Source organism: Barbus barbus (assembly GCF_936440315.1).
Source record: "Barbus barbus genome assembly, chromosome: 30".
Taxonomy (NCBI): domain Eukaryota; kingdom Metazoa; phylum Chordata; class Actinopteri; order Cypriniformes; family Cyprinidae; genus Barbus; species Barbus barbus.
The window spans coordinates 17,336,945-17,357,062 of record NC_136758.1 but is presented as its reverse complement, the minus strand read 5'-3'; the positions used below and the strand labels follow the sequence as shown (position 1 = coordinate 17,357,062).

At 37.3% G+C, this 20,118-nt stretch overlaps 3 protein-coding genes across 8 annotated transcripts in view; 1 reads left to right on the top strand and 2 right to left on the bottom strand.

The window, feature by feature from the left end:
- Nucleotides 1-1,755: 1,755 nt before the first annotated feature.
- Nucleotides 1,756-14,287, bottom strand: pabpc4 (poly(A) binding protein, cytoplasmic 4 (inducible form)). 2 transcript variants are annotated; one of them, XR_013782408.1, is made up of 14 exons: nt 12,779-14,287; nt 8,686-8,879; nt 7,633-7,748; nt 7,034-7,173; nt 6,860-6,954; nt 6,521-6,658; nt 6,332-6,427; nt 5,554-5,823; nt 4,115-4,328; nt 3,645-3,778; nt 2,943-3,049; nt 2,646-2,776; nt 2,253-2,354; nt 1,756-2,128 (listed from the first exon to the last, which is right to left on the bottom strand). XR_013782408.1 is itself a non-coding variant. In XM_079386166.1 (14 exons), the coding sequence occupies exons 1-13, from the start codon at nt 12,972-12,974 to the stop codon at nt 2,256-2,258; spliced, it is 1,914 nt and encodes a 637-aa protein (XP_079242292.1). In that variant the 5' UTR covers nt 12,975-14,287; the 3' UTR covers nt 1,756-2,128; nt 2,253-2,255. The 2 variants fall into 2 exon arrangements, 1 of the variants encoding a protein (XP_079242292.1); XM_079386166.1 differs by having other exon boundaries at nt 2,959-3,049.
- Nucleotides 14,198-18,603, bottom strand: zpcx (zona pellucida protein C). Its single transcript, XM_079386169.1, has 7 exons — nt 18,463-18,603; nt 16,261-16,432; nt 16,090-16,186; nt 15,923-16,008; nt 15,753-15,838; nt 14,375-15,311; nt 14,198-14,293 (listed from the first exon to the last, which is right to left on the bottom strand). Exons 3-7 carry the CDS (start codon nt 16,147-16,149, stop codon nt 14,272-14,274), a joined length of 1,191 nt encoding a protein of 396 aa, XP_079242295.1. The 5' UTR covers nt 16,150-16,186; nt 16,261-16,432; nt 18,463-18,603; the 3' UTR covers nt 14,198-14,271.
- LOC306850509 (transmembrane protein 54-like) overlaps nt 17,994-20,118 on the top strand; it is a 6,220-nt gene continuing 4,095 nt past the window's right edge. For 4 of the 5 annotated variants that reach the window (XR_013782409.1, XR_013782410.1, XR_013782411.1 and 1 more), the window contains exons 1-2: nt 18,001-18,136; nt 19,838-20,034. Coding sequence is in view for 1 of the 5 variants with exons in the window: in XM_079386170.1 (XP_079242296.1) it covers nt 18,124-18,136; nt 19,838-20,034 (210 nt within the window). In the remaining 4 variants the exon portion in view is untranslated. Of the gene's footprint in view, nt 18,137-19,837; nt 20,035-20,118 lie in introns of all 5 variants that reach the window. The other variant, XR_013782412.1, reaches the window with a different exon arrangement.

The following is a 20,118-nucleotide window of genomic DNA, read 5'->3' as shown; positions in this document are numbered from 1 at the left end:
TTATTTAGCTAGATAGCTAGTTAGTTAGCTAGTTAGTTCATGTTACTCCTTGGATAGCCATGTAAAACAAACTGTAATTCCAATAAACAAAAAAGTTAACGTTGTTTCATTTCTAGAAGAATAGAACAGAATATAACTTTATTGTCATTGTTTAGGAACAACGAAATACAGTTTAGCACTGATTACTGAAATAATCAGTTTAGACATTATAAACAGACAGCAACATTCAAGACAAAGGCATACATACAAAAATATAAACATAAGAATATAATTACACTGAGGTAGTGCAAGATGTAATAGTGCAGTCATCTAATGGGGGAAGGATTATTTCACTTTGTTAGGGTAGGGGTTTATTGTACGAGTCCTATAAATTATGCATTTAAGCATCTAACTGCCAGAGGAAAGAAGCTATTTTTCAGTCTGTTTGTTCTGGATATTATTAGTCTATATCTTCTCGCCAAAGGTAGTGGGGAGAATAGATGATGTCCAGGGTGAGTGGGGGCTTTTTAAATGCCTCAGTGTAGATGTCACTGAGTATGGTCAGTGCCATACCAATGACACTCTCAGCTGTCCTCACTTCCTGCTGCAGGTCCTTCCTCTTCTCTTCTGTGGAGCTGGAGAACCACACCGTGCAGCAATAGGTTAGCAGGCTCTCTGCTGAACGGTAGAAGTTGGTCAGCAGCTTTTGAGTGAGCTGGGCGTGCTTCAACTTCCTGAGGAAGTAAAGTCTCTGTTGTGCCTTCCCCACCTGCTGGGAGATGTGCGTAGACCAGGTGAGGTCAGCAGAGATTTGCAGTCCAAGGAATTTAAAGCTCTCTACCTCCTCTCAATGTATGAAGAGAGCAGAGTCCAAAATTATTTCCTTGGTCTTTTTGATGTTAAGATCCAAATTGTTGTAGGAGTACCATTCTGTGAAATGCTGAATCTCAGCTGTCTCACTGATGTCTGATATCAGCCCGACTATGGTGGTATCATCAGCAAACTTGACGATGGTATTTGTAGGATGAATGAGGGAACAGTCATTGGTAAAGAGGGAGTAGATGGCTGAGAAAACCCCTGTGGTGTGGAAGATGTGAGATCTCCCATCCTGACCTTCTGGGGTCTATTGCTCAGAAAATCCAGTATCCATGTGCACAGTGAACTGCCTAAGCCCAGACTACTTAGATTTTGAACCAATTTATGTGGGCTGACTGTATTAAAAGCTGAGCTGAAATCCACAAATTGCATTCTTACATAGGTGTTTCCCCTGTCCAGGCGACTAAGCGCTGTGTGAAGAGCTGTGATGACTGCATCCTCCGTCGATCTGTCTAGTCGCTGTTGTAAATGACGAGAAACCACCAAATACCTTCTTTTCCATGTAACAATAAGTTAAAATGTATAATTTTCTATGTGTTATTACTTATACGATAATAGTTACATGTAGTGTGTTCATGATTTATGTAATATATATCTTGATACAATAATGATAGTCCTGTTAAATATGATAGCTGTATGAGTATGTACTTTTATGGAGCTTTTGATACTGACATCATCTTTCAGAGGATGCAAACTGGAATTAAATGGCTTTGATCATAAGACTAGTCAAGTTAATGGTGAAATGGGATGTTATTAACACTTCTGTTATTATTGGGCCCTTGAGCAGAAAATTTAACCTATAAAGAGACTGTTCCTGTACGGCAAGTCACTTTGGATAAAAAGTGTCTGTAAAATGGCCTTTGTCTTTGCTATAAAGAAGAAGACAATATATTTAATTTTAAATAGTCATCCCTTTATTTAGAGTGCCACACCACTCGGGTTATTGTCATGGGACAAGTGAGGTCCAATCAAAGCAGCAAACACACAGCTCACTGAAGAACTAAGTTTTCCAGTTCCTCATAGAAAAAGTCAGTCCTGGCCACAATACAGAGGCTCTTCCCTCACAGAACTGCCTCTTTTTAAAATTAACTTTAGGTGATAAAAATCATTACAGAGTTAAAAATGTAAGCCCTGCAACAAAATTGTATTCTTTATGTTCAAGTATCATTTTGTATTTTTCTTTTTTTTTCTTTTTTTCTTTTTTGTGTTCTTATTGGTTGCCACCAGACGACACCAAACTGTGGTGATCTCTCTTCAGTCTTTCAGCTTCACCCTGCAGAAAACAATTTTAAATAAAAAAAAAAAAAAACATTTTTCATAATAATTTCAAACATTCAGGTAAATGGCCTAAAAACAAGCATGGAAATTATAATACTACTGATAATAAAGAAAATTACTTGTCATGATGTTGCGGCTACAGTCGCAGCGGTGACTCCCACTTTCTGTGTGGCATCTTTCTTGGCCTGATGAGCCTGAAGCACTGCGACAGCCTCCTCCACCTGACAACAGAGATAAATCATCAGTCCTGCGATGCCCAAACCATCTTCACCACAGAGATTCATGCCTCTAATAAGCTGATAAAAGGCCATTGTCATTTATTAATTATATCTCTGGAACCGTCCTTGCTGGGCAATGCATAAATCCTAATAAATAAGCGCATAATATTAAGTCCCTGGTTTAGTCAATAAGCTATGCATTGTTAAAAGCTTGTGACGTTTTACCATTATTGCATATAACAGCCGAGCTAGTGTCTGGTACTGGAGGCTTTTATCATAGTTAACGGCTGTCACCTTGGAGCGCAGGGACTCATGGGACTCCAGCATGTGCAGCAGCTCAGAGTTGTCGATCTCTAGCAGCATTCCTGTGATCTTCCCGGCTAGACTGGGGTGCATTGCCTGGATGAGAGGAAACAACCGCTCACCTGAGGGAAAACAAAACAGGCATGTGTAAGACAGAAAATAAACAATTAGAAATAGCTACAGGGAAGAATAAAATAACAAAGTATTTAAAGGGATAGTCCAAAAATTAGTGCACAAAAATGTCCTCGGGAGTGTAAGAATATGTTTAGTAAGGCTGAATATGCTTACAGCCTCCTCATCTCACCAAGCATCTGTTTCTGTTCCTGAGGAGGAGCGGCAGCTAACATGGAGGCAGTGAGAGGCTCCTGACCCTGCACATGAACAGCTGGCTGAGCCTGAAGAACACAGTAAACCACAACATAAGAATTTGATCGGGTTTTTCTAATCTATATCTTAATTCTAACAGTGCACAATATTAACATTCTGTTCTGAAAAGTCAACAATTTTCAGGTTTACTGATTAATTGCCAATATTAAAACTCTTTAAAAAAAATTATGTACAAATTAAAAATAAAATACTGAAAATTATTAGTTTTTACTCATTAAGTCATCTAAATGAATGAGTATGCACAATTAAATATTCAATTGTGAGTAATCTACATCCATTGTCAGCCAACACTATTCAATAAAAAAAAAACATATGGTACCTAGGCATTGTTCAATTCTACTCATTCAACTCATTTACCATAATCTCTAACATATCTTTTGGACCTTGCCCATATGACTGTTCTTTACATGCCAAATTTTATGACAAGAAAGTATTTTATTCCTGTTTACAACTAAAAATAGACATGTTATACCTTTGTAATTAAATATGTATAAGTGAATTTAATAAACAACTCATAATATCCGAAAGGAACAACTGGACAGCTTGAATTATTAAATCAAGGGTGTAGTTTTTATTTACATGCAGTATATGTCTGTATATTACCTGCTGCAGAGTAATGGGATGCACGACCTGAGGCTGAGTATTTCTTATGGCGGTAGCGTACTTGTATGGGGGCATAGCACGTGGAGTTGTCACCCCCATGCCAGGGCGGGGACCCATTGGTTGGCTAGTGCCTCCTAGTTGTGGAAAGAAGTAAATAACATTAAAGCTTTTGGTCAGGACAGAATGATCACCAAACGCACTTGTTGTAATCAATAAATGTGTAGTTTGTGGCGTTTTCAATGGAATTACATAACGATCAGGTCAACTAGAACCAACAGATAAACATTATTATTATTATTGTTAATAACTAAAACCTGAATAATAATCTTTGTGACATCATTTATCAAATATACTAATCTTTGATATCTAACTTGAAAAGATAGTGGACATTTTCAGGTGTCTGGGTATGGAAAATAGGTCAAAGTTTGTCAAAACAGGGTATTGCGTCATTAGTGGGTGGGTTTCCTCACCCACTCTCTGTGCACCTGTGGGGATCCCACGTGGGCCCTGGGTGGAAGCACTGGGGGCCAGGTGGCGTATATTGGCACGGGGACCTGGCTGGCGCAAGGAGTTGGGCATGCCCTGGAAGCCACCTTGACCTCTGCCACCCTGCTGCTGCCAGCGAGGGTTCGGACGCATCTGGGTGAGCTGGTTTGGTGCATAGTACATTGTTCTGTTCTGGGCCTGTGATGCATTAGAAACAAAAGATATAATCGGAGAGTTTATTAATCATTTAATGGACCGTTTTACTACTTCAGAGCCCTTGTGTATATATTGATATTTATTGATATACTATTGATATACTATGAAAGTCCACTTCAACCACAAAAGAAACTTATGCTTTGGTGATTCATCATTCAAATAATTCCTAGATTTATTTTCATAATTTTCACGACTCGCACATGCATGTGACGTCCCCAGTGGAGCAGACAAGCTTGGAATATAGAAAAGCTTACATTCAGCAGATAGAAATGTTGCATTATATTGATTTTGTCAAGAAAAAAGATGATCTGAACACTATTGTGCAAGTTGTGGCTTTACTTTACTCTGGCATTACATCCCATCCACATCCCTCTGTTCAGCATGTGGTACATTATATTACTATAATTAAAAATATTTTTGGAAAATTAAACAGTTTCTTACAAACTTATGTGATTTGATCAAATACAATGAAATATAATTGTATACGAGTAACGGAGAAATTACAATTAGCTTCAAACTACACATGACAATTAATGAGATTAATACAACACTTCTACTTGAATGTCACTATCAATCACTATTGAGTGTTTGTAATAACTTCTGATTGCGATCCAATGTGGATTTTAGTCAAATGATGAGGCAGAAATATGCTGTTAGTAACATTCTAGAAGAATTTTATGTGGAAGATACACAGTTACAACTTCTGTGGGGTGTGAAGAAAAAGTAATGTAACAAGTAGTGTAATTACTGTTGCCAGAAAGTAATAAGTAAAGTAACAATATTACTTTTGAAAGAAGTAACTAGTAATGAGTAATATAGTACATTCTTTGAGCAACTAGCCCAACACTGATTATGACTTAGTATCTCATAATATTTACTTTTTATGTCATAATTATACCTTTTAGCTCACAATTTTTACTTTTTATCTTATAATCATGACTTGGCATGTCATAATTGTGACTGGGTATCTCAGTGTTTTCTATTTATGTCATAATTATACTTTACCAAAGGTGATTTATTTTCTTATGTGGAGGAAATGGCCTTCCATAATATACAGTGAGGTCTTAAAAAGATATTAAAATATCTAAATTACATTTTCAAATGTTATTTCTCTGTTTTTATAAACTATAGTATGTTTCCAGATTATAAATCCTGGATTTAAATCCCAGATTGTCAGTGTTGTCTAAGACTTTTGGATCTCACCCACCTGTGGCACAGCTGGCATAAAGTAACCACCGGCAGGCTGAAACTGGTTGATGATAGCATTGGCAGGCATGGCCCTCATGCCAGCGATACGCTGCATGTATTGGTTGGTCAGATGAGCTTTGCGTTCGTCTTTGCGTTGGGCCAGGGCTACATACAGAGGTTTGGAGCCCACAATACGGCCGTTCATCTCTGTCACAGCCTTTGTGGCCTCCTCAGGTGAGGAGAAACACACAAAGCCAAAACCTTTGGACCTGCCATCCTCCAGCATCACCTACAGTAAGATATACATTGGATAAGATATCACCTCCTTCTTCCGTCAGGTTAAATAAAAAATATAAATCTTGCAAAAGCAGAATATTCTATTACTGGATCAAATTTACATCTATTTGCAATCTCAAATTGATATCAACTTGTGCACCGTCTACTAAAAACAAACAAATATGACAATATTTAAAAAAATGTAAATATGTAAGGAATATTGCTTGTTGGGTTTGAATTTCTTAAATTACCTAAATTTTTCAAATAAATCATGACCTTGTGTCACTCAGGAATCATAAACAGCAAAAAAATTCTTCCTTGAAGTGACCTACGAATGTACCCTTCTCTAATGGCCTTGTGGTCTTCATCAAAAGGAATTCGGTTGCTCACTTTGATTTGGAAAGGGCCTTCCAATACCATCCCCTTCCCACTGTGCTCTTCAATGGTGCAAAAATGTCGTTTGGAATTTGCCCAAAGTGCTCAAACAGAAATAGACTGTAAACAGTCACCCTTTGACCCACCTTGGCACTGGTGATGGAGCCGAAAGGAGAGAACTCTTTACGAAGTTTCTCGTCATCGATGGTGTCATCAAGATTCTTGATATACAAGTTTACACCCTGTAAACACAAATATACACAAATTGATACAAATTATTTTTTAACTTAAAAACACAACTAAGCATACACAGACACAACAAAGCAGTTCATTACCTGATATCTGCTGATTCTTTCCTGTTTGAGCTGTTCAAATTTCCTCTTGAGTTCTGCTTGTCTCTCCATCTTTTTCTGTGCTCGGCCAACAAACACCGTCTTACCGTTAAGCTCCGTACTATTCATCTCTTCCACAGCCTGAGACAAAAATATCATTACAATAAATCACCTGTCGGTTCATTTATCTCTCAGTCCATCCATCTATCTAGCCCATGAATGTTCAATAACAATGTCAGTGCATCACTGCTGTCATTTCCATGCTTATTTTTAAACATGTTTGAGCATCAGCTGATTAGCTGATTTGTATTATGAGCAAATCATAATACAAATTCACTGTACCTTGTTAGCATCCTCATGCTTCTCGTAGCTCACAAACCCAAATCCACGAGATTTCCCTGTGGGGTCAGTCATGACCTTCACGCTCAGTGTTTTACCTGTGGGTAGAAACAAAATCTTCAGATAAAAAGACTACAAGGCTACCACCACCACATCTGTTTATACTCTCAAATTCACCGTATTTATCAAAGAGCTCCTTCAGTCTCTGATCGTCCATGTCCTCGCCGAAGTTCTTGATGTAAACATTGGTGAATTCTTTGGCTTTGGCACCCATCTCTACTTCCCTCTCCTTCCTGGACTTGAAACGCCCCACAAACCTACAAAAAACAGCGGAGACAGAAACGTGACTGATGCAGAAATGCAATACTGACAGCTGCAGACCAACCACAGACACAAAACAGCTGCAACAGGGACAAAACTGACTTATAAGCACTAGCATGCTAGAAGACCAGCAGAGGATATATTACAGTAAAAGTCAGAAGGGTCCAAATTAATGATGAATCCCACTAACTTTAATTTTATGGACGAAAAAGAGACCCTTTTCAAAATAATTATTTTGTATTCCACAAAATTAAGAAATCTATAGGTTTGAAAAAAAAAAACGTGGGTGAGTATATAAATATGATCCTTTTTTTGAAACTGATTGGTCAACAAACATTTACCCAAAGTTTTTCACTGTAACATCAGTGACTGACAAGTAGGCCTAAACACTGTCTTTGTCAATCAACATATCAATGGACCTCCCTCCTGTCACATGACCCTGCTTAGACACTCACACCTTGCGGTCGTTCAGCAACATGCCATTCATCTTCTCAATGGCGCGGTCGGCTGCATCCTGTGTTTCAAAATGCACAAAGGCGTAACCCTTAGATCCGTTCTCGTCACACACCACCTGTTGAGACGGCATCAAGAATCAAATTACAGAGTGTTTGTCTTATACAGCTGAACTACCACAGCTTCTCTGATGGGTGAAATATGTGTTTATAAACTCTAATGCATGATTTATTACTTGAATATATAAACTATTAAGGAAAAAGAAACACTAAATGTAGAAACACAATCTGCTGTGACTATATATCATGAGCAAAAATAACAAATTGTTATTTCAGACTGTTTGTCTGACCAACATTATTTTTGCATTATTTTTTCATATGCGTTTGTTTGTTTATTGATACAGAAAATCACCTTTTACCTCTAAGAAACAAAGAGTGTGTAAATGTCATATATCCAAAAAGAAAGAATGAATGTCATATATCCAAATAGTTATACAACATGGCAAGAGCTAGATATTAGTCTAAAACAGTGATTCTCAACCTTTCTAACTTAATCTTTATTAACAGAAACTGGGAAAATGTATAATAATGCACCACAATTCAGTTTGTGATTCCAGACATTTCAAGAACTGTATGTTCAAAGACAATTGAGGAGGGACTGTACGAGAAAAAAATATCATTCATGAAATATCATACTTTTTTATTAATAATATTTTATTAAATGAATAATATTATTCATTCACCTTAGCTTTAACTAGATTACTGTGTAGTTACTGTGTTTTGCCTTTGGAGGGCAGCCCAGTATATAAATAAATAAATTAATTAATTAGATAGATAGATAGATAGATAGATAGATAGATAGATAGATAGATAGATAGATAGATAGATAGATAGATAGATAGATAGATAGATAGATAGATAGATAGATAGATAGATAGATAGATAGATAGATAGATAGATAGATAGATAGATAGATAGATAGATAGATAGATAGATAGATAGATAGTGTATTAATTTCAGCTTCCAAAGATCTACAAGTCACTTCCTACTTCTCACCTTGCAGGACAGGATGTTCCCGAAAGCAGAGAAGGTGTCGTATAGGGCCTTGTTGTCAATGGACTTGTCCAGATTTTTGATGAAGACGTTTCCAACCCCGGATTTCCTAAGTGACGGATCTCTTTGTGACCACATGATTCTGATCGGCTTTCCTTTAACCACATCAAAGTTCATTGTGTCCAAAGCTCTTTCCGCTGAAACCACAAAAACATGAGACATAAGACATCTCTGCTCTACTACCTCAGCACATAAACTACTACCAATTAGCCTACTAACTAGAGGATGAAAACTTGCCATAACCAACACAAGTTATTCATTAATTATATATTTCAATCCATAGTGTGTGTGTGTTTAGTGAGCATTTTCAAGTACACAAACATATTAACCACAACAAACAAGCTTGAAACTTGTTAGCTGAGCTTGTGCTAATGCTAGCAGATCAAACCCCATAAAACTAATCAACATCTAAACATTATGTTAAGGTCTACTGACCAAATATTTTAAGATTATTAAATCTGTATATTTATAAGAATTTCCTTGTTTTAGCTCATAGACTCAAACAGACACACACACAGACAGTTAGCATTTAAGCTAAATGTCTTTCATTACTGGTGTGAAAGGGCAGCAGAACTCCAGGCATATATCACTAGATTTGATCCATAACAGGTCTCGAAAAACATTTTTACAGACCTCAAAATAGCACCGACCCTACCAAATTTAACCTTTGCTGACATTTATATATATTTAATCCAAAATCCATCTCTTTATAGTCTTACCATGCAGTGCTCTTTGTATATTTTTGCTATACACAGAGATTGTGGATTAAATATATTTATGTAGGCTATGGTAAAGTCTGAAGACTGAAACAGATGTATATCAGGTTTGTCAGAAGCTTTATCAAATTACTTTCTAATCAAATTGATGGCATATGAGGGAACAGTCACCTATTGTAATACATTATGACGGATCTCTCTCTTTTAAACCTCATAGCCCTCTCCCCGACACACACACACACACACACACACACGCACGCACGCACGCACACACACACACACACTAAAAATGTCTGGTGAACAAAATGGAGCAGCCTTGTGTCTGCTGCACTCAGCAGTTTGCAGTGTGATTGTATTGAACATGAAGCTCAGGGCTGGTGGGATCACCCAGAGAGAGAGTGCGAGAGAGAGACCACTGCAAATAACAACTTTCAGCCAACACAGGACAGTGTATGCACAACCTTTTTACCGCCAATATAGCGGTGTCTGGTTTCAAACAAAACTTTTATTTATATTTTAACTTATTTAGGATGCACATGTACTGACAGTATATAGCTGTCAAATTAATAGACAATATCAATAGTAATCTGTCATCACTGAATAAGCAGAAGCATGGCGTGGCTGACCTATGAATTTGCCTGTCAGCTTGTTTCGTCAACACACCTTTCAGAAAAGACAGGCACAGTGCAGGCAGCCCTCGCTGACTCTATATTTAGCAGTGTTGGGTCCTTTGAGCAATGTGCTGGCAGGCAGCATGTGTTCAAGGCTCTGTGTCCATGATGGGGCTGAGACACTGGAATGTGTGTGGCTGAAGCTTACCAGTGCCGGCAACTGTTTACAAATGCAGCTGTTACATGCTGAAGACCAAACCATGTGCTTGAGCACATTTGCTGAGCATATGCATGCTGTAAACTACTATTGTATTGTCACATTGTGCAAAAAATATTCATAAAACTATATAAAGCCTTGATACTCTTTCAGATTTACATCCTACAGTGGTAACCAACTGCTTTTTGTCTCATATGTAAACATGTTGACTATCAGTCGCGATTCTGAGTTACTAAATGGAGGTGAGCGAGTTCAACTCTGACCTTTTAACCTTTGTGCTGTGAAAGAGGAGGGCAAAATCGAGCACGAGATGTTTACGAAGCATTCAGCACAGGAGACAGATATTTCAGATTCACCTCTCGGTTGAACAAATTATTTAAAATACATTAGTTATTTTAAACTGTAATATTTCAGAACATTAGTGTTTTTGCAGATTGTGTGATCAAATAAATGCAGTCTTGGTGAGCTTAAGAGACTTCTTTCAAAAACCTTAAAACTCATACAGACTCCCCACTTTTGAACGGTAGTAAAAAAAAATTCATTATGTATTACATAAGTTGTACTGGTTGAACAAACAAATGTTTACACTACTGACTAAAATGAACAATGAATTCAGCAAGGAATGAAAAAACGTATTTAGCATGAGGCTTAAATGTTGTCCAGATTACTTAAAATGTAGGAAAGATAGGGCAAAAAAATTCCCCAATTACACTCATTCTGGTTTCATCTGAATCATTAGATTGATAGAAATCAACCTGAAAGTGCTTCACAATGGTATTATCCCCTCATGACACTTTAAATAGCACAAATAGGTCATGCCAGGTTGCAAAATGTGGGCTAACACACTCACACATATATATATATACACACACACACAAGCACTGTTCCCCTGGATATACCTAGCGTTCTTCAGAGAGCTAAAACATGGACGTATCTTAATGATCAGGTCTGCTTCTGCTTCTGTAGAATGTCTTATATCAAGGTTTAGATGTAGGCCACTTTGACTATATGTGGGTCAAGCAGCACATTCAATTCTAGTCTAGTTCTTAATTCTGATTATAGGCTATAATTGTAACTGCTCGGCTTTAGTCTTCAGCTTTTTAAATTAAAATTTTCACAATTTTTCCATTTATTTCCCCCAGACAGACTGTGAACAGAATGTGTGAATGTTTTTCTCTAACTCGGTTTCATAAGAGTTTCACAAGACTAGGCAAGCTCAACAGAACAAAATATCAGTCCTCCTGCAGGGTGCATGGCATAAATGATTCATACATACATGCCATGCTGCATACTCAACATTTGTATCACTGAGTGATGATATTATATCAGGACAAGGGAAATTATACAGTGTGTAGTTGTATAGCAAGCTGATTTAATATTTGTAATACTGTAAACAAATTGTTTATTTGAATGCTGTTTTTCACAACAGATTGTAAGTGCCTTAATTACAAATCCCTGAGCAAGCAAACCAAGCTTGATTATAGGAACAAAAACTTCCTTAAATGTTAAGATGCTGAAATTAACCAGTATCAATTTTATGTTAACAGTAGGCTACTGATTAAAAAAAAAATGGAACAGGCTAAATATAGCATTTTATCCAAAACGCCTTGCATTTCATTCAAGGTATCGAACCTGGGAATCAAACCTATGACCTTGCCATTACTTGTACCATACTCTGCTGTTTGAGCTACAATAATGTAGACATTCACAACTATTGGGATAGTGACTAGTAAGAAAGAAATAAGTGATAGTAATTATGTAACGTTTTAAATAATACTAAAGAGTAAAATGCTAGTAATACTAGTATAATAAAATACTAGTAGGCTACTATTAGTAGAAGAAAAAACCTGTAACTGAGCTATATCTGCTAGTACTGTATTTTTAAATAGCACTAAAAAGTAAAATACTGACTATACAAAACTGGAATAAATACTTCTAACTACTGGTATAGTTACTAGTAACTAAAAAGTACTAGTATCTTTTGGATCCCCACGGCAATTTTTCACTAATAACAATGGAATAAGTGTTGTCACTGTTGAAATAGAAATGATGAATAAAACAATGACTAAAACAATTTCAAAAACATAACTAAAACAAAATATAGTGCTAACTAAAAGTAATTAAAAATAAATAGCCAGTAGCTGAAATATTAGTTCATTTTGTATGTTAAAACAGCTTGCCATTTTGGCTGGACATAATGCGGTGTGACGGTCACAGTCAGTAAACCCTGACTTTCTCACAATAGGCCATATTAGGAGAATAAAGCGGTTTATTGAAGAGGTTAACGATGGTTGTAGTAGAGGAGTGAACAACCGCTTGATGTGGTTAACTCAGAAATACATGTGACAGCACACAGGAGAGAGAGCGCGCGAAGGTGCGCACGCTACACATCACCTCCAGTGTCCCAACATTTACGCACAAAGCATGACACATTATTCCGTTACTCTGTCAGCTATACGCAGGACGACAGGGCGCTGTCTGTCATGTCTTACCGTCCGCAGGCTGCTGGAAGTTGACGTAGGCATAGCCCAGCGATCGCCGTGTGATCATATCCCGACACACGCGGATGGACAGCACCGGGCCGGCCGGACTGAATTTCTCATACAGCATAGCCTCCGTGATATCAGGGTGCAGGTCGCCCACATATAGAGAAGCCATCGGATAACTCCCCGCCGTCGCTGCGTTCATGTCTCGGGGTCGTTCAAGCCTTTGAGCTCGTGTGTTTGTCTAGTGCTGAAATGACAGTGCGTAAAGAGTGTCCTAGAACCAGAGGGACAAACGAATCTCTTAATCCTCTATTAAACTTTTATGCTACTCTCCAAACGAAAGATGTCGGCAGCAATGACAGCTATATGGAGTCCGCTCGCGAGGAACTGGCTTCAGAAACGTCTGGGTAGATCGAGACCTTGTCTTTTAAAAAAAAAAACGTTTAAAGTAGTTATTTTTTGAGGTTTTCGTTATTTTGTATTTTTTTATAAGTTTTTTTTTCTTTTTTAAAAGGTACTGAAGAACAGTCACGGTGTGGTGGCCGGGGAAAGAGGGTGTGTGGGAAATGCACGGGCACTTTATAGCTCGAGCGGAGGAAATAGCAGCTAGGGTCACACTCGGGATAACTGAAAAAAAAAAAATCCTCCGAGCATGCGGTGTACAGGACAGCACATTTGGAAAGGAACATCCAACAGCGACATCTGGGCGCGGCCGTCTACAGTACAAGGCATCTAGTACAGTAGCTACATGGGTCATCCCCATTGACGAGCACGCATTGAGCCATTAAGATTTAAAGATTCACGAAATCACATAAAAAGGCATATCTCTCTAGTTTGACTTTATTCGCACATTAGAAAAATTGGTAACATTTTACAATGTGTCATTTGCTAACATTAATGTATTAACATGAACAATGCATTACACCATTTATTAATTTGTTCATGTTAATGAAAAGTTATTCATAGTTTATTAATGTTAGTTTACAGTGCATTAACTAATGTTAACCGACAACTTATGATTTGAATAATGTATTAGTAAATGCTGAAGTTAACATTAAGATTCATAAATGCTAGAAGTATTGTTCGTTCATAGTTCAGGTTGACTAATATCGTTAACTAAGAAACCTTATTGAAAAGTGTTACAAAAAATAATACCTGGAAAAATCAATTTCGATCAAGTTAGTAACATTTTCCGGGTTGATTAAAAAACAAAAACCTTTTATTCCATGTTGGCATCGTCAATTTGATGAAAGCGAAAGTACTTTCAATGTTAAAGTTCAGAGACTTTTGGCTTATTAGTGAAAAACTGATTAAGTATGGTCTTTCCAGCTAGTGGAGAAGATAAATTAGTTTAGCAATTTGAACCTAAACCAGTGTTTATTCTTTAGTGGAGGGAAAAAAAAAAATAAAACCCCACACATACTTAAGGACAATGCTTTTATTTAAATTCAACAAGATACATTGTTAGTCACATTACACAAAAGCATGAGGAAAACAGGTCACTGCACCATCCACAGTCTTCTAGAGTCAAGTGAAAAAAAAAAAAAAAAAAAACATATTAAATGATAGAACTTTAATAAAATTCATAACCGCTCAACTAACCTCAGTTGATCCAATAGGGATGAAACCAGGCCTTTAATTTTAGAGGTATCCTCCATCTGCACCTCCTTCTGGCTCTTCTCACCATTCTTCTCCAGTTGTGGCCTCTTGTCAGGTTTAGTCATGCTGGGCCTCTTCTGTTCCTCATAATTGAGCGCACTGGATCCATCTGCAGCTTGATTCAGACTCAGTTTAGAGTAGACAACTGGCTCTGATAATTTGGCTCCTTTAGCGCCATTAAAGACCATCTCGGCCTGTCTGTAAACAACTTCTCCCTCATCCTCAGCGCTCTCAGGGAGCTTATCTGGAGTAGGGCTGATCAGGGGCTGGTCATTTGGAGGAAAGTCAAAGTCGGATTCAAAATGCAGTTGAGGCTGCTCTAGAGAACCTGCTTCAGTCATAACAGGTTTTTCCTGAACTTTATACAAGTGGTCAACATCATTAAGATACCACATGTCTAACCAGTCCTTTACAACGTCATGGGAATCCACAGCTCCTACATAAACACTTCCTTCATCCACAGCAACTGCCTGACTCCTCTCAACAGTGCTTTCATCTGGTTTCTGCTTTCTAAGGGGTTCGGCATTTTGAACAGGATTTTCTGGATAACCAGTCCCTATCTGCACCACTGGGTTAAACTCAAGCTCCATGATGTCTGGTAGCCACATTGATAAATCACCTCCCAGGCCCTGGCTGATGACCATCACGCCACCAATGCCACGCTGGACAGGCCAGGGGGAGACCTTGCCAACGTTTTGCATTGAGCTCCCCGAGAAAGATGTACCTGCCATGATCAATCTTTTATCAGCGTCGTCTCTGGCTGTAGGGTGGGACTTATTGCTGTGGTCTAACAGAGTCAGCGGTGTGGCCTGTGGAGTGGATTCGTGATCCTTGAGTACCAGCAGGCCGGTGCTTACTTCTGCGGTCAGGTCTAGAGAAACTAACAGAGATGGTGGAGAACAAGTTCTAATAAAGATTTCATTTTTTTCTAGGAACAATACTACACATTTCACAAATATACAGTGGCTGTGGAATGTGTAATGTATGAATTGGTGGGCTTTGTTTAGTACTGGTCTTCAGTTATATTTGCTTTTGTTGGTTATTCCTTTTACAGTAATGCCACTTTTGCATATATTCAAAGTATGTTCGGATTGCTTTAACTGCCTTTAAATTGTTCTGATTTTTACTGGCTCCACTACAAAAGGAGCTCGCTTTATTTTTACCCAAAGCATCTTTGGATTTGCTTGAACTGGTATCTTTCCACAAGAAACTTTTGCAACAGGTAAAATAAATGGAAACAAAATGAAATGGTAAGTGAATTTTCCCCCGACTTAAAAGTCGAGGAAAAAAAAAAAAAAAAAAAAAAAAAGCCACAACTGACCAGGCAGTTCGACGCGCTCAATTAAGTTTCTGCACCGTCTCCCACAACAGTCACACACTGAAGTCTGTCCACCCAGGTCAACCCATCTGAATAAAAAAATAAATAAATTAAAGTTCCAAAAGCCTGTTAGGACAAAGACCCAATAAAGAATACGCAATTTAAATACTTGCCTGGATTTCAGCTTGTTGTAGTTGCAGAATTTAGTGGTAGGGGACACACCCAAATTAGTAAGATAGACTCTGCAGTGAACGTAACTCTAAGCAAACAGGAGAGCATTACATATCAAACTACTGTCAGTTTGCAGGACTGCAGTGATCCTAACCAGTACAGAACCCACCTCAGGAGACTTTAAACTGGATGTACGAACAATCAAATTCACTCTGTCAGGCCGTTGCATCACAAACTTCACCAAAGACTCTTTGGAGGCCACGCACCTGGTGAACATATGAAAGCAAAATTATTTCAGGGTGCAAGCACTTTCAAAATAACATTTGTCGAGTTGACCTACCCTTTGTTAATGATAAGGGCAACTTCAGGTTTGTCAGAACGGTTTGGAGAAGAGGAAGCATGGCAGGACTGGACATAAACCTGTTGACCGGGTCCAGGTGAGGCAGACACCTGCAGATACAACTGATCTCCTCTGTGGAACACATTAGTATCCGCTGGACCACTCCAAGATGCTAGAGCAAGACAAACAGACAGCATTAGAAACTAACTAGGTCTAATAGATTAAGAAGAGTTTTAATAACTAGGTCTAATAGATTAAGAAGAGTTTTAATGACATACAATTCATAATCCTTAATGAAAAACTGTTTCTTCTGTCCAGAAGAGCCTGTATATCATATGGCATTGGAAACACAAATCTATCAAAATTTTGAGGCTGAACTTCATTCAGGAAATGTGCTGCAGCGGCAGGAATATGCCAGACATCTTGTATGATTCCCGGTGAGTACGCTGTAAAGTGCGCATTAAAATCATTCCCATTTGGTGTAACGGGCAGCACTAGAGACACTATAGTCCAACAGAAGACGACAAAAACAGCCGCCATCCCTATCCCAAAGCTTTAACCTGAGAGAAAACCAGCACAGAATAATTAACACAACAATTTTCCTTATTTCAGGGACCTTCCTAAAAAATTTATGCTGTGAGGAGATTTATGCTACACAGATTAATGCATTAACGAGAGTCAGGTGATCAAGTCCAGGTGTTCAGGTTTACTTCATCAACTGATTGTGATCAACACTGACTGGAGACAGACTGATTCAGGTAATTGTTTTTTTTTTTTTTTTATGCAGCCACCACAAAACAAATTCATAAAATCTTTTAGTTATAAAAAAATATAATGAATTAGACCGCAATTCCAGATGTAAATATCCATTTTGTCATTCAGTCTTATTTTGCTTTTTTTCTTGAATAAATGTTATCTGTAATTATTTATCATTCCCAGAATATATCAAAGTAAAACAACATTTATTTATTTTGCTTTTTTTTTTTTTTTTTTTTGTATCAACATGTATTTTTCACCAATTTTGATATTTGTAAGTATTTGCACTTAGGCCTATTTATAAGTGTTTTGTGCCTTTTTAAAGTTGGATTTGACATTGTACAATAATATGACCGGCATTCTGATGTCACGTGAACAAATTTTTTTATTTTCATGTTAAGTTTTTAAAAAGTACATTTAAAAAAAAAAAAAACTACATCTGTCTGAAATTACCAGAAAAGTGTGTCAAAATAAATAAAATAAAATAAAATAAAATAAGGCGCTTTAAAATCTCTGTAGTTTGAAGAATCTTCTTCCTTATGGAATAGAGGAATCAGTAGAACATGTAATTTGTGTTTGTCAAAAGTATACTAAAGAGAGAAACAATGAAGAATGAACTTTGGAAGGCGGGATTGGATGAACTAAAGCTTTAAAAAAAAAAAAAAAAAAAAAAAATATATATATATATATATATATATATATATATATATATACATATATTTACTTATGGATTAGAGAGTTTATTTCTTTATCTCAAGAGAACAGAGCAAGAGAATTTAGAGGCGTTTAATTTAAATAACATAAATAATCAGGCTTATTTATTTATTTTAAAGTTTTTTTTTAGGTAACGTTTGTTTGTTTTTTATCATTGTGAAATGGGTAAACTCTGGTTCACACTCCAGTACAATAGGTGGAAGGTGGCTCTTCTTCCTTGTATACAGCGACACCTGCAGAGCGGTCAGGACAGGTGCGCGAGCGGACGGGGAGTGGTCATGCACGCAGGTGAACGGGAAGGAGGAACACCGCCTGAGAGGCACGGTAAGAGGAGAAGATCCGTGAACATCTTAAACACTTAATTATGACTTGATCTGAAAGAAGCACTTCAGGATGGTGAATTCGGGTGAGTTGGACTTTTTATTTACACAAAGTGTGCATTTAATGGGGTGGAAGGGAGTAAGTTATATGAACAGGCTCGCGAACGTGGTCTGGGTGTGGTCATGTTTATCTTGATCATACATCACAGTATTATTTGTTGCCCTAAAAAATCCCTCGCTGTCATATAAATGTCTCGCTGAATGTAACGTTAATCTAGTTCTCTAACGAGTTAATGGATTTATGCTAGCTAAATCACAGCTATGTATTTTTTTTATATATGTCTTTTGTGATATTAATAATGTCTTTTAATGAAAATGTTATTAAAAAGGAATAGTTCACACATTTACTCACCTTCACCAGACTAGTATGACTTTTGTTCTCCTGTGTAGCACAAAAGACAGTTTGAAGAGTATCTTTACCATGTAGTAGGCTATCAATGTTGACTGAAAATATCGAGCATGCAGTAACAACATGAGTGAGAAGCATATTTACGTTACGTCATTATTTACTGAATTATTTTGGAACGTTTGGACGATTCGTTTGAATCGGATCTTTGCAATGATTCACTTGAATTCCCAAACCAAAGTTTTATCAGCAATAAATTCTGATGATCGTATCTTATCTTAATGCGCGGTTGTCTAATGTAATGCACGCCATTCAACAAAAGTAAACAAACAAGCTATTGTCTTTTTTTTTTTTTTACCTTAATGAAGGCGGGACTTCTAATCCTACATCAACAATGCGATTGGTTCTTCTAATTGTATGGCGGTGCCGTTAATGAATTTCATCGTTATTGATCTCTATTGATGCTGATTGACTTTTTTGAACACCATATATTTGTCATTTAATGGCCCGGTTTCACAGACGGGACTTGTCTTCAGCCAGGACTATTGGCCCTAGTTAAATTAAGATATTTAAGCAGCTTTCATAAAAATACCTTAGAAGAAAATCTTACATGTGTGCATCTTGAGACCAAACACACTAACATACTTTAAGATTATGTTTTAAGATATTTTAAAATTATGTCAGAGCAAGCTCAAACATGTCTGGAACTAGCCTTAAGCTTTTGTCTTTGAAACCAGGGGTATATACAATAACGACCAAACAAAAATGCCATACAGGTTTACAACAACATGAGGCTTAGAAAATAAGTAAATTTACTTAAATTGTGCAATGCAGCGAGTATTTCTGTGGGGATTTAATCTTACTGTTCTCTCTCAATGTAACGGCCTGGTAGAAAATACGCAGTCCAGCAAAAGCTCAATAATTAATATTTTATTAATTAATTTAGTTCATTCATTACTAACTCTTAAATATTTATTGATCTTTGAATTATTTAAAATGGTTTTTAAAAATGCATTTGTTACAAATGCATGGAAGTATCATGCACAAGTCATGGAAATTCATTGGAAAAAGTGTGGGAGCCCTGTGGGACATGATGAAAAATAACCACGTGTAAGGAAATACTTGTGAAAGAAAAAATCCTGATGGAAAAATACTGTGTGTACAATCATCATGTTTGTCTATTTCCCCATGATATCTGACAGTCCCTCCTCACCTCATAACAGCTTTCTTTTAGTGAAGTCATGACTCATGAAAAATGATTGTATGTAGTCTGAAGTTCATCTGGATATCATGGTGCACATAATTCCTTGATTTTTCTTTAATCTGGTGTCTGACCCTTCATCTTTCTGTGTTTATGGTTGATATTGTCTGTTTCTTGTAGGTCTTTGTTGTGGCAGTCTGAAGGATGATAAGATCCTGATGAAGATGGGTTTGGGGCTGGTGCTAGTGGGTCATGTAAACTTCTTGTTGGGGGCACTGGTACACGGAGCTGTGCTCAGACACATAAAAGTGTTCACCTGGAACAAGAAACTCGTCTACCCCATCTCCAATGTCATCGCTCTTGTGGCAGGACTTATGGTTTGTCTGTTTACAAAAGTGTAATGTATTTCTGTTTGTGATCATGCTCGAGCGACGTGGTGTTTGAGGCTTAGTAGAGTTAAT

Bases quoted from the DNA above. Each gene is read 5' to 3' on its own strand.
- pabpc4 (XM_079386166.1), bottom strand. From the start codon at position 12,974: ATGAACGCAGCGACGGCGGGGAGTTATCCGATGGCTTCTCTATATGTG. The intron at 4,329-5,553 runs GTGGGTGAGATC...AATGCATCACAG, and splicing joins TTATGCCAGCTGTGCCACAG to GCCCAGAACAGAACAATGTA. The intron at 2,355-2,645 runs GTGACAGCCGTT...CTCTGTTGTCAG, and splicing joins ATGAGTCCCTGCGCTCCAAG to GTGGAGGAGGCTGTCGCAGT.
- zpcx (XM_079386169.1), bottom strand. From the start codon at position 16,149: ATGCAACGGCCTGACAGAGTGAATTTGATTGTTCGTACATCCAGTTTA. The intron at 16,009-16,089 runs GTGGGTTCTGTA...CTGTTTGCTTAG, and splicing joins CCAGTTTAAAGTCTCCTGAG to AGTTACGTTCACTGCAGAGT. The intron at 14,294-14,374 runs GTTAGTTGAGCG...ACTTGACTCTAG, and splicing joins TCCCTATTGGATCAACTGAG to AAGACTGTGGATGGTGCAGT.